We start from the raw sequence: 16226 nt of genomic DNA on the forward strand, positions 1-16226 counted from the left end.
TGGTCATGGGGGGGGCTGGCCGGTAAACCGTCAGGGGCGCACAGGCATCCAGTCATAGACAACGCAACAGACCAGGCATCCAGTCATAGACAACGCAACAGACCAGGCATCCAGTCGCAGTCACCACAACACCCTGAAGCAGACGGAATGAGATGGTTTGAGCCAGGCATTTGCCCTATGAGGAGCCCAAGTATTTGTGGCTGGTGTAGGGCCACGTAGCTGATGTTTACTGGAGAGCAGCATGCTCCGTTCTCAGGATTAGCATACACTTAGGATACAGTGATATCGATTAGCATACAGCTAAGGATGATCAGAAAACAGTAAACACATAAGATGTATTCGCAAACAGTTAGGGTACAGTATAAGCAATTTGCATACAGTTACGGTACGGTAACGTTTTATTGGGATACATTCAAGGTTTAATCGCACTAGTTAATATCAGGCAACGAAATCTGTGACAATTATGTGGTGTCCAGGGCAAGCCCGGCCATCTGGCAGACCGGGCACATTCCCGGTCGGCCGACGTGCATTTTGGGCCGACGATACAAGTGTCTTTTGTTGTTATGTCTGGCCGGCCTGTAATAGAGGTAGAGGGTTCCGTTGTTTTATTCACTTACTGACACTGCGCTGGCCAAATCACAACTTTAAAGTCACCCCCCTTTGGGCTCAGTGCCCTTGTTAAAAAAAAATGTAAGTCACAAAATGGATAAGGTAAAGGGAGGCGTGGAGAAGTCGCGGGGCAAAATAAGTCCTAGCTCATCCTTGTAGAATCTTTACTAGATGGGTGTGCTACAAAACACGCTTTATTCATACAGTCCATCACATCAGGGGCCCCTCTGGTGTCAGTAGACACAGGGTGCACTTTATGAGCGCACAAACAAAGAAGATTGCAGTGAGTGTTAGTTAGGCCTGCCTTGGTGGTGTCCATTTACTGCTACATGACATTTCACAACCGGGTCGGTTATAAGATCCATTTGAATGTGCAGTTCTTATTACAGTAAAGGTTTTTACTTTTGATTCACTTTGTAGAGGTTTTAACATTTTGGGGCAATGTACAGTCAGTTGACTGAAAATCCTCATTGTAAAAAAAAATATGACATGTAGACTCAAAACCTTTTTTTTTTATGAACCTTGCTTTTTTTAAACTTTGATCCATTTAAAAATATATATTAATTTAACATGTCTCACAGATATCAAATAATGTGATAATGTGCCAAATGTCCTTAAAGTCTTCAGATGGGCCAAAAACCCTTTTGTTCAAAAATGTCAAAACTGAGCCATCCTTACATATATTGTTCAACTTTCCTTGTAAAGTAAAATGTTTTGTGTCTACTGTTGTAAATAAAGTATAGCTTTTCAAGTAATCAGTCCAGTTGCCTGTCATTTTCTAAGTATAATGGTTTAAAAAAGCCGTTTCTCAATACCAAGTACGCGGACTACGTACTCGCGGACTTGGAAGTACGTACTTGGCAAGTCCGGACTTTCAAGTACAGACTTCCGAGAACGCGAGTACGCACCTGCAATTGGAACAGCAGCGGACTCGATGATGCATCCTGGGATATTTAACAGTCCCAAGTCCACACGAGTCACCTCCGATGCATCCTCGGTAGAACGGCCTCATCGAGAACGCATCGAGAACACACACGGGTTTTACGACAGTACTCGCGTACTCGCGTACTTGGAATTGGAACAGTGCTTGGGCTATCACTGATGACGTTTATCGAGAACGCAAGTACACGAGAACACACGAGAACGCGAATTGAGAAACGGCTTAGTTGCAAACATTCCCAAGTTGGCAGTACTTCTTACGTCCAGCGGGTGGCGCCAACGTGTGAGAAAGAGAAAAGCATCCGGAAAGCGCGAGCTGCAGCATCAGCACCACAACGCCTCTTCCTCTGCCGGCGGTGCTGCATCGCTCATTGCATTCCTCCGTCGGGTGAAATAAAGGAGGTAGGCAGCCCCGGTGATTTTGTTTGGCAAATTGATGACTTAACTCCTTCCAAACCGAAACACAAACCCGTCCTCGTCTTAGGTCTGACTACATTAATACAACAGGTGAGTCTAACCAGACAAAAACAAGCGACTTGTTTATCAGGGGTTCACGTTGTGGCATTTAAAGACTGGCGGCGGGAAGGGAAAGAGTGCGCAGTGGGTTATTGATTTTCTCGACGGTGTCTGCATGTTTTCCTAAGCGATTCCGATAAAACGGTATAGCCATGTGTTAGTTCAGGCGAATAGTGTAGTATGTCAGTCTATGTGTCATTCACGTTGCTTTTTATTATCATTTCATTTTCATTGAAGATATCTTTAAAAAAAAAATGGAATTCTTCGGATGAGTTTTGACCAAATGCAACAATGCTACCGAACTTCCCCTTTCACCTGGCCGTGACTTTGGCTGACACGGGATCGGCTTCCCCTCAGTGAGAGAAACGGGTCTCCGAGATGCTAACAAGGCTTATCGGCGAAAGATTAAAGGGCTTTAGACTTAAACCCAACAATGATCCACTGCTCGAAGTTCTCAAACCGTCCTCTTGATTTTAGTCAATGCACAAAAAAAACGATGTGCGTTTGAGCCGTTCATTCTGTTCCGGATTTAAAATAAATGTGGTTCATTTTAACTCGGATATACTACGTTGGGTCTAGGAATGGATTAATTGGGAAATGTGATTCTCTTCTTTCAAACCTGAGTGGAGAACACTGCTTAGATTGGTTTCATTGTTGGATTTGTTGCATACCGTTATTTTGGAGATTTATGGACAGTAGGAATGAACAGCCTCCCCAAGGCAACAGTTCGTTGTTGTTTTAACCTAATCCAAGAGATTGACTGTATGTCTACATTGCCCCTTTGTGAACTTGGAGATGTCTGTGTAACAATTACTAACAAGATTATCTAGAGAGGGTAACATTTTGATCTATTTTATATATGATCCTGTTAAATGTAGAGGTATGTATCTGTGCTATCATGAATGTAACCCAACTGATGGCAACTGTTTTATACATTCCATTGCGATGGTGATTTTTTTGCAGACCTTGTTTACGTCTATTTATATTGAAAAGTCTAAATCAGTGTGGCAACCCTAGAAATTCTATTTGAGCCGTATTTCAATATTTCAATGCGTATTTCACTGATCTCTTATAGTAATAATTTCTTGCATTTATGTAACACATTGCAAGGCACTGAAGTGCTTTCACTAGTGAGCAGGGGGGGATATCACACCTCATCCACTACTGTGTGTCTCTGTGTGTCTCTGTGTGTGGGTGGACCCCATCTGGGTGCTGAAAGGAGCCAGAACACTGATTAGATTGGTATTTGTTTAGTGTTTTCTAAGATTCTACACCATAGTTATCAGAGCTATCCGATTGAGGTGTTGTATTGACGGAGGATGCTCTGTTCACCAACACCACCACCACCACCCTCAACTCTTGCTCACCTTCACGGACACTGAGACTGTGAAGGCATTCCACTGACTGACACCGTGCATTACACCCTCCACCTCTACGCTCACTGCAACCCGCCTCTCTACCCACCTCCCCCTCACCTTTCACATCCAGCCTTACCTCCAACCTCCCCCTCACCTTCTTTTTATACACCACGATTGATTGACACCTGCCGGTTTCTTTATTCTTTATTTGAAGGATAGCCCCTTGAGATGTATCATCTCATTTTCGAGGGGGTCCTTATTGATATCACTTGACATCACTTAACCCTCTTCACCTTTCCCGTTACCATGGTTACTTCAAAAAGGGCACTACAGAGCAGACTTTTCTTTTCCTCCCTTCTTTACCTTGAGTTCTCGCTAAAACAACTGCAGGTTTTTCCAATCTCATTTCAATGCTGGCCATCGGTGGTCCTGTGTCAGATGTGTTGCTTCTAGTGTGTGCGCAAAGAGGTGTGGCCACCATGTTTCTCTCATAAAGCCAGCGTTCAGACCCTTTTCACCTTGCAGCCGTATTGCTTCGTTAGGTGGGTAAACCTTCTAGAATCTTTAGGAACCATGAAAACTGCATTATTTGCAGCTCTGCGTTCCATTCCCCTGCTCTGATGGCATTAAGAATGCATTTCGTTGGAGCTGTCCTGGTTTCCCCTGACGATTCTAGAAGGTTTCCCCACCCAACTAACGCAATGCTGTCACTAGGTGAACAATAATCCTACAGCATTGACCTGGGGGGATGTGGAGCTCTGTCTGGGTCTCTTCCACTCCCCCACCTCCACATCGCTGGTATTGATATTCAGGCTGACCCCATGACATCAAAGCACAGCTCGGCCTTGTGGCCTCCTGCTTGTCCAGCAACTTGTCTGCTGTGACTGCCGTTCTAGATGCTGATGCATCTGTGATTGATTCATGATGTCTGGAGCTCGGAACAAGCTGAGCCAGGATCGATCTCTGCGCAGATCTCAGCACACGAGTGCGTGTGTGTGTGTGTGTGTGTGTGTGTGTGTGGGGGGGGGGGGGGGGGGGGGGTGTATGCATGTGTGTGTGTGTGTGTGTGTGTTAGAGTGATGAAGTTCCATTAGCGTGGTCCCACCCTCAAGGTCGTTCTGATGGAGGGATCAGAAAATGAGAGAGAGCGAGAGGGTGATAGGGAGGAACAAGGGATGACCAAAGAAAAGGAAAATGCACAGAATGCAACAGGGATGTTGTTAGTGTGTTGTAGTAGTAGTGTGTCTATGTCTGTGTGTGTCCGCCCGACTCTTTTGTGTTCAAATACTTCTGTGTATTTTTCTTCACTCTTCTCTGAGACCGGTTGTTTTTCTCTCTCTCTCTCTCTCTCTCTCTTTCTCACTCCCACTCTCGCTCTCACCCTAGACAGGTGCAGCTCTGACACGACGAAAGCGTTTGTGCTAATGCCACTGCAGAGGTTTGTGTGTGTGTGTGTGTGTGTGTGTGTTTTACAACAACACACTATTTTTACTTTACTATTGCTGTAATGCAATCCTACAATCTACTCACATAAATGTCCTCTTTTAACACACACACGCACACACAAACACGCACACACGCACCAACGCGCGCGAGCACACGCGTGCTGCAATGCACATGCACAGCCATGCTGCCTTTGTTTGGAAGGTTACTACGAGCTGCTTTTAGCTCCTCCCCTGCAGCCAGACTGATCCCAATTGCACGGACTGCCCCCCTCTGCCACACACACACACACACACATGCACACACACACGTGCTCGCACACACACACACACACACACACACACACACACACACACACACACTTGTCATAGACTACAGCTGTGGATTGGTGGCTTTGTGTTTTTACATGCAATCAGAACCTGCCATTGTTTCGTTAACACACCCACCACAGGTGCCGCATGCGTACGCTCCTGTGCTGTGTTCTCCTGCAGGAGGTCCCGCAGGAGAACACAGCAGCCCTCTACTCCTCGACCTCTACCGTGCATAGATGCAAACCTAAAGCATTACCCTACTTGGTTCACCTCCAATTGAACCCCTGGCCAACTTACCTCCCCAACCCCCCACCCCACCCCACCCCAAGTCCTCAGGGTCTACTTTGGTGCACACACACACACACACACACACACGCGCACACACACACACACATTGTATTACCAAATGAGCTCTCCCCAGTACCCACAATCCCTTGCTTTTCAGTGGTGCTCCCCATCTTTGCTGCATTGAGATGCATGTTTTAATAAGGGGGACCGTTCCAGCTCCCGTTCCAGCTATCTCTGATATTGTCTCAGCCGGGCTGTTATTACGTTCCACCTTCACAGAGTCAGGTGACGGTGTCAGGCGACTGCAACACCGTTTACAGACGCAGGGAGGGACACCTTGTTAGATCTTCTCCTCTCCCAATCTCCTCTTTCTTCCTCTTCTGCTCTTTTCTCCATTTCCTCTTTTACACCTTCCCTCAGCGTTTTTCTCATCCATCCCCTCCTCCTCTTCTCCCCTCTCGGTTTTTATCTCTTTCCCCCTTTCCTCCCCCCTACAATCCCCACCTCCCCCCCCCCCCCCCCCCCACAACCCTCCTCCTCTCCTTCCCTCTTGGCTCCACCCTGTTTGCTCCTCCACTCCTCCTCTCTTCACTCTGCCTCTCCTCCATGTGTGTAGCCTCCAGATCCAGACCCCCCCGCCCCCTCGCCCCGCAACCTGCCAGTTCCTTTGTCCCTCTCTACTGTTTCCTAGCAGCCAGCCAGGAGTGAGGATGAGGAGGAAGACGAGGAGGAAGGTGGTGGGCGGAAGTAGCCTCCACTAATAACAATGCAGAGACACCAGCAACCGCCCCCCCCCTCCTCCTCTCCGCATTGCTCCTCTCGTCCTCCCTTCCACTCTGCATCACTCTTCCCTGCTTCACTCCCTTCCTCTCCTCTCCTCTCCTCTCCTCCCCTCCCCTCGCAGATCCTCTCCTCCTCTCTCCTTTCTGACTCTCCTCTCCTCTTGTCTCCTCTCCTTTCCTCTGCCCTTGTCTCCATGTTGCTCTTTTTGACTCCCCTTTCCTCATCCTCGCCCCACTGAATCTGTCATTTATCTTCAGTCAGACTGTCTGTCTGACTGAAGAGTCTCCGCCTGTATGTAGTATGTAAATCTCTCTCTCTGTCTATGTTTGTCTGTCTGCCTTTCTCCCAGTCTCTGTCTGTCTCTTTGTCTGTCTGTCTGTCTGTCCGTCTGTCTACAAGACCAGTTATCCAGTATTGGTACCCCTGCTACCAGTGTGCGTTCTGTTAGCTCTTCTCGATACTGTATATATATTCATTTTGTACATTTCAGCCCTCCTGCAATCCATTCCTTAGCGCAACAGCTGGCAATAGCTATCGGCCCGGCAAACGTTGCTGTTTAGAGATTTTTGGAAACAATATTTTTTAGAGTTTGCAGAAATAGTTATCTTGGGACTAATCAACAACCCTGGGTTGTGACAACAACATTATCGTAGACGGACTTAGTATGCGTGGGCCTTCCCTGTCTGTGTGTGCACGGGTGTGTGTTTGTGTGTGTGTGTGCGCGTGTGCCCGCACGGTTTACATTCAGCTCTGGGTAAATCAAATCTTATTAGCCCATAAATCCTATTGGCATGCTGCATATAGCAACGAATCCACTTCGGCACATTATGATAATCAGTAATTTCCAGACATCGAATAGTCCTCCGACACGCGAGCGATGTGGAAATCATTCGTCTTTATTGCGGATAACTGCTCTCACCTTCATTGTCTTTATGGGTTTGCCTTGGACCCCCCCCCTCCCCCCCACTCCCCTCCTCTGACCTGTCACTCCACTGGAATCCTGTTACAGCACTTCTTTGCTATTTAAGGCCATCCCCTTGGGTGGGCAAAGGTCTGCAGTTAGAATGTGGATGTGCAAACGTGTTGATAGAGCGAGGGAGGGAGGGAGAGCAATAAAGAGAGAGAGAGAGAGAGAGAGAGAGAGAGAGAGAGAGAGGGAGCATTCGTTTGGCTGATGTCTGCAGATTTATCCCCTGCTGAAATACCAAAAAATGATTGGATTGATCACCTCACCCCACTCTCCGTACAGCGCAGCATCGTGAGACGGTGGCGCTGGTGCACAGAGAGAATTTTGCTTTGTTAGGAAGAGGAGAGCAGAGATGCTTTAGATGGGAGGTGGAGAGGGCAGGTGATAACCAGTAACAGAAAGATTGGACGTGACGTAAAACATGAAGCTATAGGATATAGTATAATGCTGATTATGGCTAGGTTGATAAGGAGGGATCTTGTGTTGTAATCTTGTGGTCTGTAACCGAGCGCTAGACCAAGACCCCCAGTCATTTTACCACTATTACTATTTACACATGTGAATCACAGTGAATCACGGTGAATTCAGAAGGATACATGTTGTTAAGAAACACATGGCAGGGCCTCACTGAAGAATTCCTCTCAATGTGGCCATTGGGAATCAAACCCAACCTCCTAGCTATAGGAGTCTAACAAACCAGCCACGATTCTAGTTGCTATGCTAGCCGCTATGCCACGCTAGCCAAAACGTTATCATGCTTGGCAGCAGCCCATATTACAAATCTCAGTCACACCTTCCTCGTCCCTTTGTTCTGTTAATCCTGTTAAGGTGTGTGTTGAGGTATCTCCCTTGTTCCTATATAAACACACACAAACACACACATAATGCTGATCAGTGGTTAATCGCTACTGTGGTTGGCTTTCGTGGAATCATGTCGCTATTGTTGTGTCTGCTGGTGATGCCGTTTCCTGGAGAGGAGTGAGGAGACGAGAGGATGGGGAGAAGGAGGAGGAGAGAAGTAGGATGAGTAGAGAGCAGGACAACAGGAGAGAAAGAAAGGGAAAAAAAGTGGATGGGAGAGGAGAAAGGAGATGAAAGGAGAAGTTTTTTATAAACTGATTTACTGGCTTTCCCGTGAAGGGAATCCTCTTCCATATAAACATGAATGGTTGTCATGTTCCTGTTTAATACAATTTCTGAGATTGGACGTGTGTGTGTGTGTGTGTGTGTGTGTGTGTGTGTGTCTGCCCGTGCTCTCTCTCAAGGTTTATTTTTGAACGTGTGATCACACTGAATTCATCAGCATGTCTGAGGTGAGAAAGATGGCTTGTATTCAATCAACTCGTACAGACACATATACACACACATACACATAGATACACACACTTCCACATTAGTAGACACACGTCAACACATGCATGCTCTCTCACACACACACACACACAGACACATTGACACACACACACACACACACACACACACACATTGAAACGCACACACACACACACACACATACACATTGAAACGCACACACACACACACACACACATTGAAACAGGCACACACACACTCACTCTTGCACTGATATACACACACTTCCACAAGATTAATTACATGCTTGTGCAGACATGGGGTTCCATTAGAGATGCTATTTTAATCTGCAGCACGGCGGCTGTGGAAACATCCCATAATGTACCGTGTTCATTCTCATCACTCATCAATGAGGTTACTATTACATTATTGTAAGTAGCAGTACTGATATTTTATTATATTGTATTCATATAGCATTATAATAAGATAATATATTATACATGATTTTATATACATTTATTTTATATATATATATATACATTTATATACATTTTATTTTATTATTATATTGTAATTTATCTGTTTAACTTTAGCCTTTTTTATCAATGTTCTTGCTTTCTTCCATTTCATTATGCTGAAATACTTCAATGTATGTGTGTGTGTGTGTGTGTGTGTGTGTGTGTGTGTGTGTGTGTGTGTGTGTGTGTGTGTGTGTGTGTGTGTGTGTGTGTGTGTGTGTGTGTGTGTGTGTGTGTGTGTGTGCAAGAGAGAGAGAGAGGTGTCTCATGGGAACATCCTATAAGAGCTAAAGTGGATGTGGGTGGTGGTGTATTGGGGGAGGAGTTTGCGGGGGAGGAGAACATAAAGGGAACCTGTGAAAGACAAATGGCCTCTAGCATGCACATGTGCAGCTGGTGGGACAACAAAGAGCTACAATAGTCATGCATGTTCCTGGGCAACACTATGTATGTACCTACATACTGTGCCTCGTCTTTTATTCATTTAGTGTGAGTGTATATATATATATATATATACACTCACACAAAAACACCCCATATATATATGTGTGTATAACAGTATATATATACATATATATATATACATATAAATATAGATATATCTATATATATGTATGTGTATATATATAGATATATATAGATATATATATATATATATATATGTATGTGTATATATATAGATATAGATATATATATATATATATGTCTATAGATATATTGACATATATAGACATGGATACATATAGATTGATAGATAAAGATATATCTAGATATATAGACATATAGACATTTATAGATATCTGGGTTATTTTGTGTAGCCCATTAACACAGTTCCGGTCTCAAAGGACTTCACAGGTTCACATCGGACCACATACACATCCTTGAAGTAGGGCTCACTCCCCAGCCAAGGAGGCTGGTATGTGGTGTGAACTACATAGAGATCTGCCTCTATAATACCGCCAGTAGCTGCCTCCCATTGTGTCCTGTCGCTATGGAAACATCAAGGCGACATATCGACTTATCAATATCATGTTGGTTAGCCCACTAGGCCATTCCACCAGGCCATTCCACAGGGTGACCAGGCCATTCCACTCACCCTCTGTTTCATTCAGGAGAGCTGAGCTGATGCTGATGCAGTACAATAGTCCAAGGTCATTTCAGCTTTCATTTATTGGCCGTAGAAACTGTGCTAACAGAATCGGTTAATACAGGTTGACAGGGTGAAGGATTTATGGGTATAACATGCGTAAATCCTTCATTTCGAGTTTCAGAATGCCTTTCATTCTGTCATCCTGTGTCATCCTGTGACAGATGCTGCTAGTTGGGATCAATAACAAGTCGTCATTGATCGTCACTTGGTTGTTTGTTTATGCATCAGTAATACTGCAATAATAACCAATGAACATGATCATTTTTCTGTTAATGATCACGCTTTTTTTTAATGAATGTTGATCTAGGCTAAGGATTGGATTGCTGGTTATGGATAGTGATTGGATTGGTAGTTTTTGGTTGTCGCTAGTTACGGGGTTTGTTTTCTGATGGTTGACGGTTATGGGATATGTAATTGAGGTTATGGCGTTAGATAGCGATGGTAAGTTATGGCCTTGGTTATGGTTAGTTATGGATTGGGGTGACTCCCTCAGGCCGAGGCCGGCGTCCTCACGGCCGATAAAACAGCTGTGCTCCAGTGAGCAGAGCCCAGCACAAAGCGACTGGCAGGAATGCTGTCATCAGCATCTTCTGCAGCCATCCATCACCGCCGTTAACCAAAAAACACCGCCTTCCCTTTCAATGCGCTCCCCTGCCGGTATAACACAGACTTCACTTTGAATAACCTCCTCTACCGATATTAGACTGTCTTCGCAGCTAATGCACTCCTCTGCTAATATAGCCCTGTCCTCACTTTAAATATGCTCCTCTGTCTTTGATTCTGCCTTTCTGTCTCTCTGGCTGTCCGCCTGTTTTCCTTTCCATCGCTTTATATTTCCTCATCCTCTGTCAGCAACACTAATACGCAAAACACACACACACACACACACACACACACACACACACACACACACACAAGCACGCACACACACACACACACACACACACACACATACACGCACGCATGCACAGACAGACAGACAGACAGACAGACAGACAGAGTTTAACTCGACCCTCCCTAGAAGCTGGTCTTTAACATGGTGGAATATAAATGAGCCATGGTTCAGGCAGAGCAAACAGCTGTCAGTGTATTAGTGGTGTCTGTTCACTGCCAGGGCCACGCGATAGATCAGAGAAGGTCCCGCCTAATTAGAGTCCAGATAGACACCTGCTCTACTCTCACTGAGCTCCATTGGAATGGTTGGTCTGAATCCATGATGCCTCCTAGAGATACTACTGACGACCTGCAACCTACTGCTTTTGGTCACCTTCGCCGGTGCTACTGCTATCTCGTTTATGACAAGCCTTGGTAGTCGAAGGCCAGGCTGTTTGAACCCCAGGTGCTCTGTCTATATGCCTCTTGCAAATGTGTCAAACCGCTATCTGCTACTTCAATAATTGTCTCTCTTCTTTCATTTAATTGTACTTCAATTCAGTCAATTGCACATTTCCAATTATCAAAGGGACACGATCGACAGACACACAGACTTATATAACACACTGGTTGAAGGCGGTTGAGGGTTGGTAATGACTGTGTAGGAAACGGATCTTTCTATGGATGTTTCCCTGGAGAGACTTCCTGTCTGCTGTAGTCTCCCAGCCAGTCCCACCCACACAGTCTGTGCTATGTCACTCACAACCCTGCCTTGTGCACATACACACACACACACACACACACACACACACACACACACTATTTCACGTTATTTCACACTTATGGGTCTTTGTTTATGTGTCTCTCCTGAGAAGTGAAGCTCATTATAAATCATTTCTCAACTTTCCTTCCAGATACTCAGCCTGTCTCTCTCCATCCTCTGGGAGATCCCCTTCACACGCATGAAGACTGTGTTGCCTCAGCTAGCGTCTTCTCTATCTCCGTCTCCATCTCTCTATCCCTATCTCTGTCCGTAGCTCTGTTTCTATCTCTAGCTTTCTCTCTGCATCTCTTATCTCTTTTTCTATCCCTCTGTATCTCAGCTTCTCTGCATTTCTCTGTGTAGCTCCTTTTCCTATTTTGTTGTTAAGCGAGATGGTTATTGTAGAGGTCTATAGCTTATGAGTAAAACAGATGAGACATTGAGTGGAACAACCAAGGCCTGTGTTCCCATAAGACTAAATTTTGGTGTTGATTATAATGTAGATGGTGCAAATGTATTTGTAATACATTTTAAAACACATATTGTAGTTCCAAGAATGTAGGCAAGGGGAAGTTCAGACAGGATCGGGAATGATGTGGATTCTGCTGCATCTCGTGCCTTGATGAGAATGATGCGATGGACTTCCTTGTCCGTTTCTTCTTGGTTGTGCTTACACGTCTTCTCTTCTCTCTGTTTAGATCGGTCTCTCCATGGAACCGTGATCTGGAAGATGTCCGTCATCTCAGTTTAAAAAAACGTCAAAAAGACCACAATAAGAAATTTGGAGCGAATGAGCATCCGTGAGATGACATATCAGCCCGGTACCGCTCAACTGAAACACCTTTCATCAAATCCATTCCAAACAAGAAAATAAATCCAGCCATCCGTTGAGGAAGCCATAGCTCCTTATAAATGGCCAGAGGGCTCCACAGGTGTATTTGAGTGTACCAGAGGATACGATCACAAACATGAGTAGCCCACCTAGCCTCCAGGGACTGAGGGGAAGCAGCACGGGCCAAGAGATGCGGAACAAGACCGGGATCCCGCGGTCACACACCGGCGACGCAAACGCCAACCAGCCATGCCCGGCAGGGGGCCAGGGAGAGCGAGGGGTCCTGGGGGAGGATGGATACCCCACCAGACGCCTGCAGAGCGTCATACCCCATAGTGAGGCCCACCAGGGGGTCCAGCTGTCCCAGTACCAGTACCGAATGACCAAGGAGGAGCAGGAAGGGGACCAGGACTTTGACGACGGCGGAAGCTTAAGAGACGGAAAAGACGAAGAAGGACCGATGTCCATATCCTCCAGCTCCACCGCCAGCTCAGCTTCCCTCGGCGGGAAGAGGAACGACAACGAGGGCGACCAGGGCGGAGGAGGGTCGCAGCACGAAAGACGGACCCAGGGAAGGCACGCGGGCCACGGCTCTGAAGAGCTGGACGTGTGCGCGGAGAGCCCGGTGGAGAGGGGGGAGGTGATGCCTGCCAGCAGAGGGAGGGAGCGGGAGAGGCGGAGGCAGGGAAGTCTTAAGGAGTCAAAGTCTGAGACCAGCGTGTTTGCCTCCAGTTGTCTGACGGCCGTTGCTCTGAGCGGGAGTCTGGCCAGTGCGCTGGATATCAGCGGCGTGGCCCCGCTCCCTCCTCCGAACCCCAACACCAGCCACCACCCCAGCACATACAACGCTACCTCAGCTCAGACCAGGAGGAGGGCACCCGCCGTTGATTCCAACCAGAACTCCACACCGGCCCCGTTGCAGCATGGACCGGAGGATCTGCAAGGTCACCACCTCAACCAGGGCTGGAGACAGGAGGACGGCAGTAGCTATGGAAACGGGCTCTCATCCTCAGACGCAAGACTAGGCCTCAGGAGGAAGGGGGGTTTCGAGGAGAGGGTGTTACCGCCTCGGCGGCAACAGTTAGTCCGTCCGCTCTGTCAGAGCGAGACGGGGAGAGGGTGGGGCTTAGCCGAGTCAATTACCACAGCTCCACCGAGGGAGCCTGAGCAGGCAGATTGTCAAAGTCAGGGGACCAACAAGAGGTTCCTGAAATCAGCCTTACGCGAACCCTCCGACGTCTCTCACCTGTACAACCTCCAGATGCTCTCTCAACGAAGGCAGTCCAAAGAGCTAGCCTCCATCGAGGCCCAGTCTCTGGACAGAAACCCGTCCACTGCGAGGCGTACCTCCAGCCCTTCCAAACTGCCGCCCGGCGCAGAGAACAGAGCTCAGGCCCAACTCACGTACAGGAGGCACTGCTCCAGCCCCAACAGGTCCACGGTTGGAGCCAGGACGTCCACGCCGCCTCACTCTCCTCTCAGGACCCCCCAGGGATCTCCGCGCAGGCAACCCTCCATGTTCCTCGTCTCCAGGACTGCCTCAGGGCACCGACACCCCCAGCCCCATCCCGGGACCAACCCTGCTGTCGAGGCGTCGTCTCAGGGTACCAACACCGGGGGTCCGAGACCCCCGGTTAAAACCAACATCAGCACAAGCGGAATCCCCAAAGCGCCTACCAACCACCAGCAGCCGCAGGCCTCCCCGAACCGTTACCCCAACACAGACCCCAGAGAGACCTCCCCGTCCCCCAGGGGGAACCCGAAACCCAAGGGCGTGCGTCCCAAGATCATCACCTCCGTGCGTAAGAGCCCCCAGATCAGGCCTCAGGTGGTGGACGGGCCTTACCAGGTGTCCTCTTTACCCTCGAGGCTCTCCGCTTACTCCCACACCCAGACCAGCCCCCCCGAGGCCCCCCAACGAGACTCCCCCCCAGACGCCTCCTCCTCCAGGGTCAGGGGCCCGGCGGTCTTCAGCGCCTCCAACCTCCTCTTCGAGAGGTACCGCCAGGAGGTCCAGTCCAACGTGTTCCCTCCGCAGGGGGCCGTCAGAAGCGGTGCGAGGCCTCCGCCCGGACACACGCACACACTGCCCACGACGCACAGTCTCGGGGGCCCGCACGGCCACCCCCATAGTCACACAGCGCCCCCCAAGCTGGCCGGCAAGGGAGACCACTTTTACGGGACACCGGGTGACAAGAGTACCCCCCCAGAGGTAGGTAGAAAGGATTGTCCGGTTTTTATTGTTGCGTGTTTATTTTGTGTGTGACCTGGCCATAGTGCCGGTTGATGTGAGATGAAGTGTATAAATAATGATGGGTTTAAAGACAGTTGGCCATTGAAATGATAGTATTGAAATTAAAAATATAGTTTTTTTGCAGATCCTCTGTGAAGGAAAAATAACAATAAATGGACTGTGATAGTCCTAGCATTACAAAGTGTTTGTTCGTTGAGTTACTTAACCGAAGTACTGTAACAGCAAAGCAGTAACAGAATTACTGCTTTGCACAGCTTCATGTCTTAAGTATTTATCGGTGGGTTTAACCACGATGAGCAATTAAATCTGTCAGACAGGAAAGCAAATGATCTACAATACTGGCAGACGCTAGAACACGTCCCTTCATGTACCCAACAGGGTGTATGAAGAACGTTTTAAATGTACAATCTTTCTGCCGATATGTTGAAGCGACAGCAGCTCGCGTTGGTTTCAAGCGTGTTTGTTTTCTGATCCAGACGGGCAGACCGGCCAGCTTCGGAGGACTCTCCGGCGACGACACCAAGATGGCCGCCCAGGCGGGAGGGACAGGAAGTCTCCTGCGCTCAGGGAGGGGCCTCCGACTGGGCTTGGGAGCCGTTGCCAGGACAACCACTGGCTCAGCCAAGGGCAGGGGGCCTGCGCAGGCTCAAAGGTCAAGTCTAGTCTTCAGCCAATCGGTGCAGGCTGTGAGTCGCGTGGCCAGTCAAAAAAGCCAAGAAGGTAAGAAATAATGAGAATTATTCATACATACAACATGTATGTATGTATGAATATGAATATGTATGTATATGTTAATGTATGTATTCATACATTAACTCAATACTTTTCATTGTTACGTGAATATTTTCCTTTGCATTTCTGTTGCATGAAAACCTCCTCCTGGATAGGACTAGAATAGATACTACTGTATACATTTTCTTCATCAAGTTATATGTTGTTATATAATTTAGATTCAGACATAGCACCAACAAGCTAGTATTACTTATTATAGGAAACCTTGAGCTAATTATGTCTTCGCTTCTGAGGCAGAGAAGTGATGTAACAGAGCTGCTTCATCGTCCTATACTATATGTTACCAGGCAGTCTGGGGACTAACTCCCCCATCATTAAAATACTCTGATCTGATTGGTGGATGGGAGCACATTCCAAGGGGAGTTTACCCACTTCAGATATCTACCGTTCCAAAGTAGAGAATAATTGGTGTGTGTGTTTGGATGAGCATAGTTACATGAACATGCACATACAGTAAAAACAAACGTTAATACATACATACATAAGTAAATGTGTACACATTATTCATTGTAACATACA

General features: G+C 47.3%; 1 protein-coding gene across 1 annotated transcript in view; it reads left to right on the plus strand.

Moving 5' to 3' along the window:
• Positions 1 to 12797: 12797 nt before the first annotated feature.
• mtus2a (microtubule associated tumor suppressor candidate 2a) overlaps positions 12798 to 16226 on the plus strand; it is a gene marked incomplete at both ends in the record, with an annotated part of 32288 nt that continues 28859 nt past the window's right edge. Inside the window, 2 exons of the mRNA XM_084474273.1 lie at positions 12798 to 14873; positions 15392 to 15601. Of these exons, the coding sequence (XP_084330399.1) occupies positions 12798 to 14873; positions 15392 to 15601 (2286 nt within the window). The remainder of the gene's footprint in view (positions 14874 to 15391; positions 15602 to 16226) is intronic.

The sequence above is a fragment of the Micromesistius poutassou genome (genome assembly GCF_964030765.1).
Source record: "Micromesistius poutassou genome assembly, chromosome: 10".
NCBI classification, from domain to species: domain Eukaryota; kingdom Metazoa; phylum Chordata; class Actinopteri; order Gadiformes; family Gadidae; genus Micromesistius; species Micromesistius poutassou.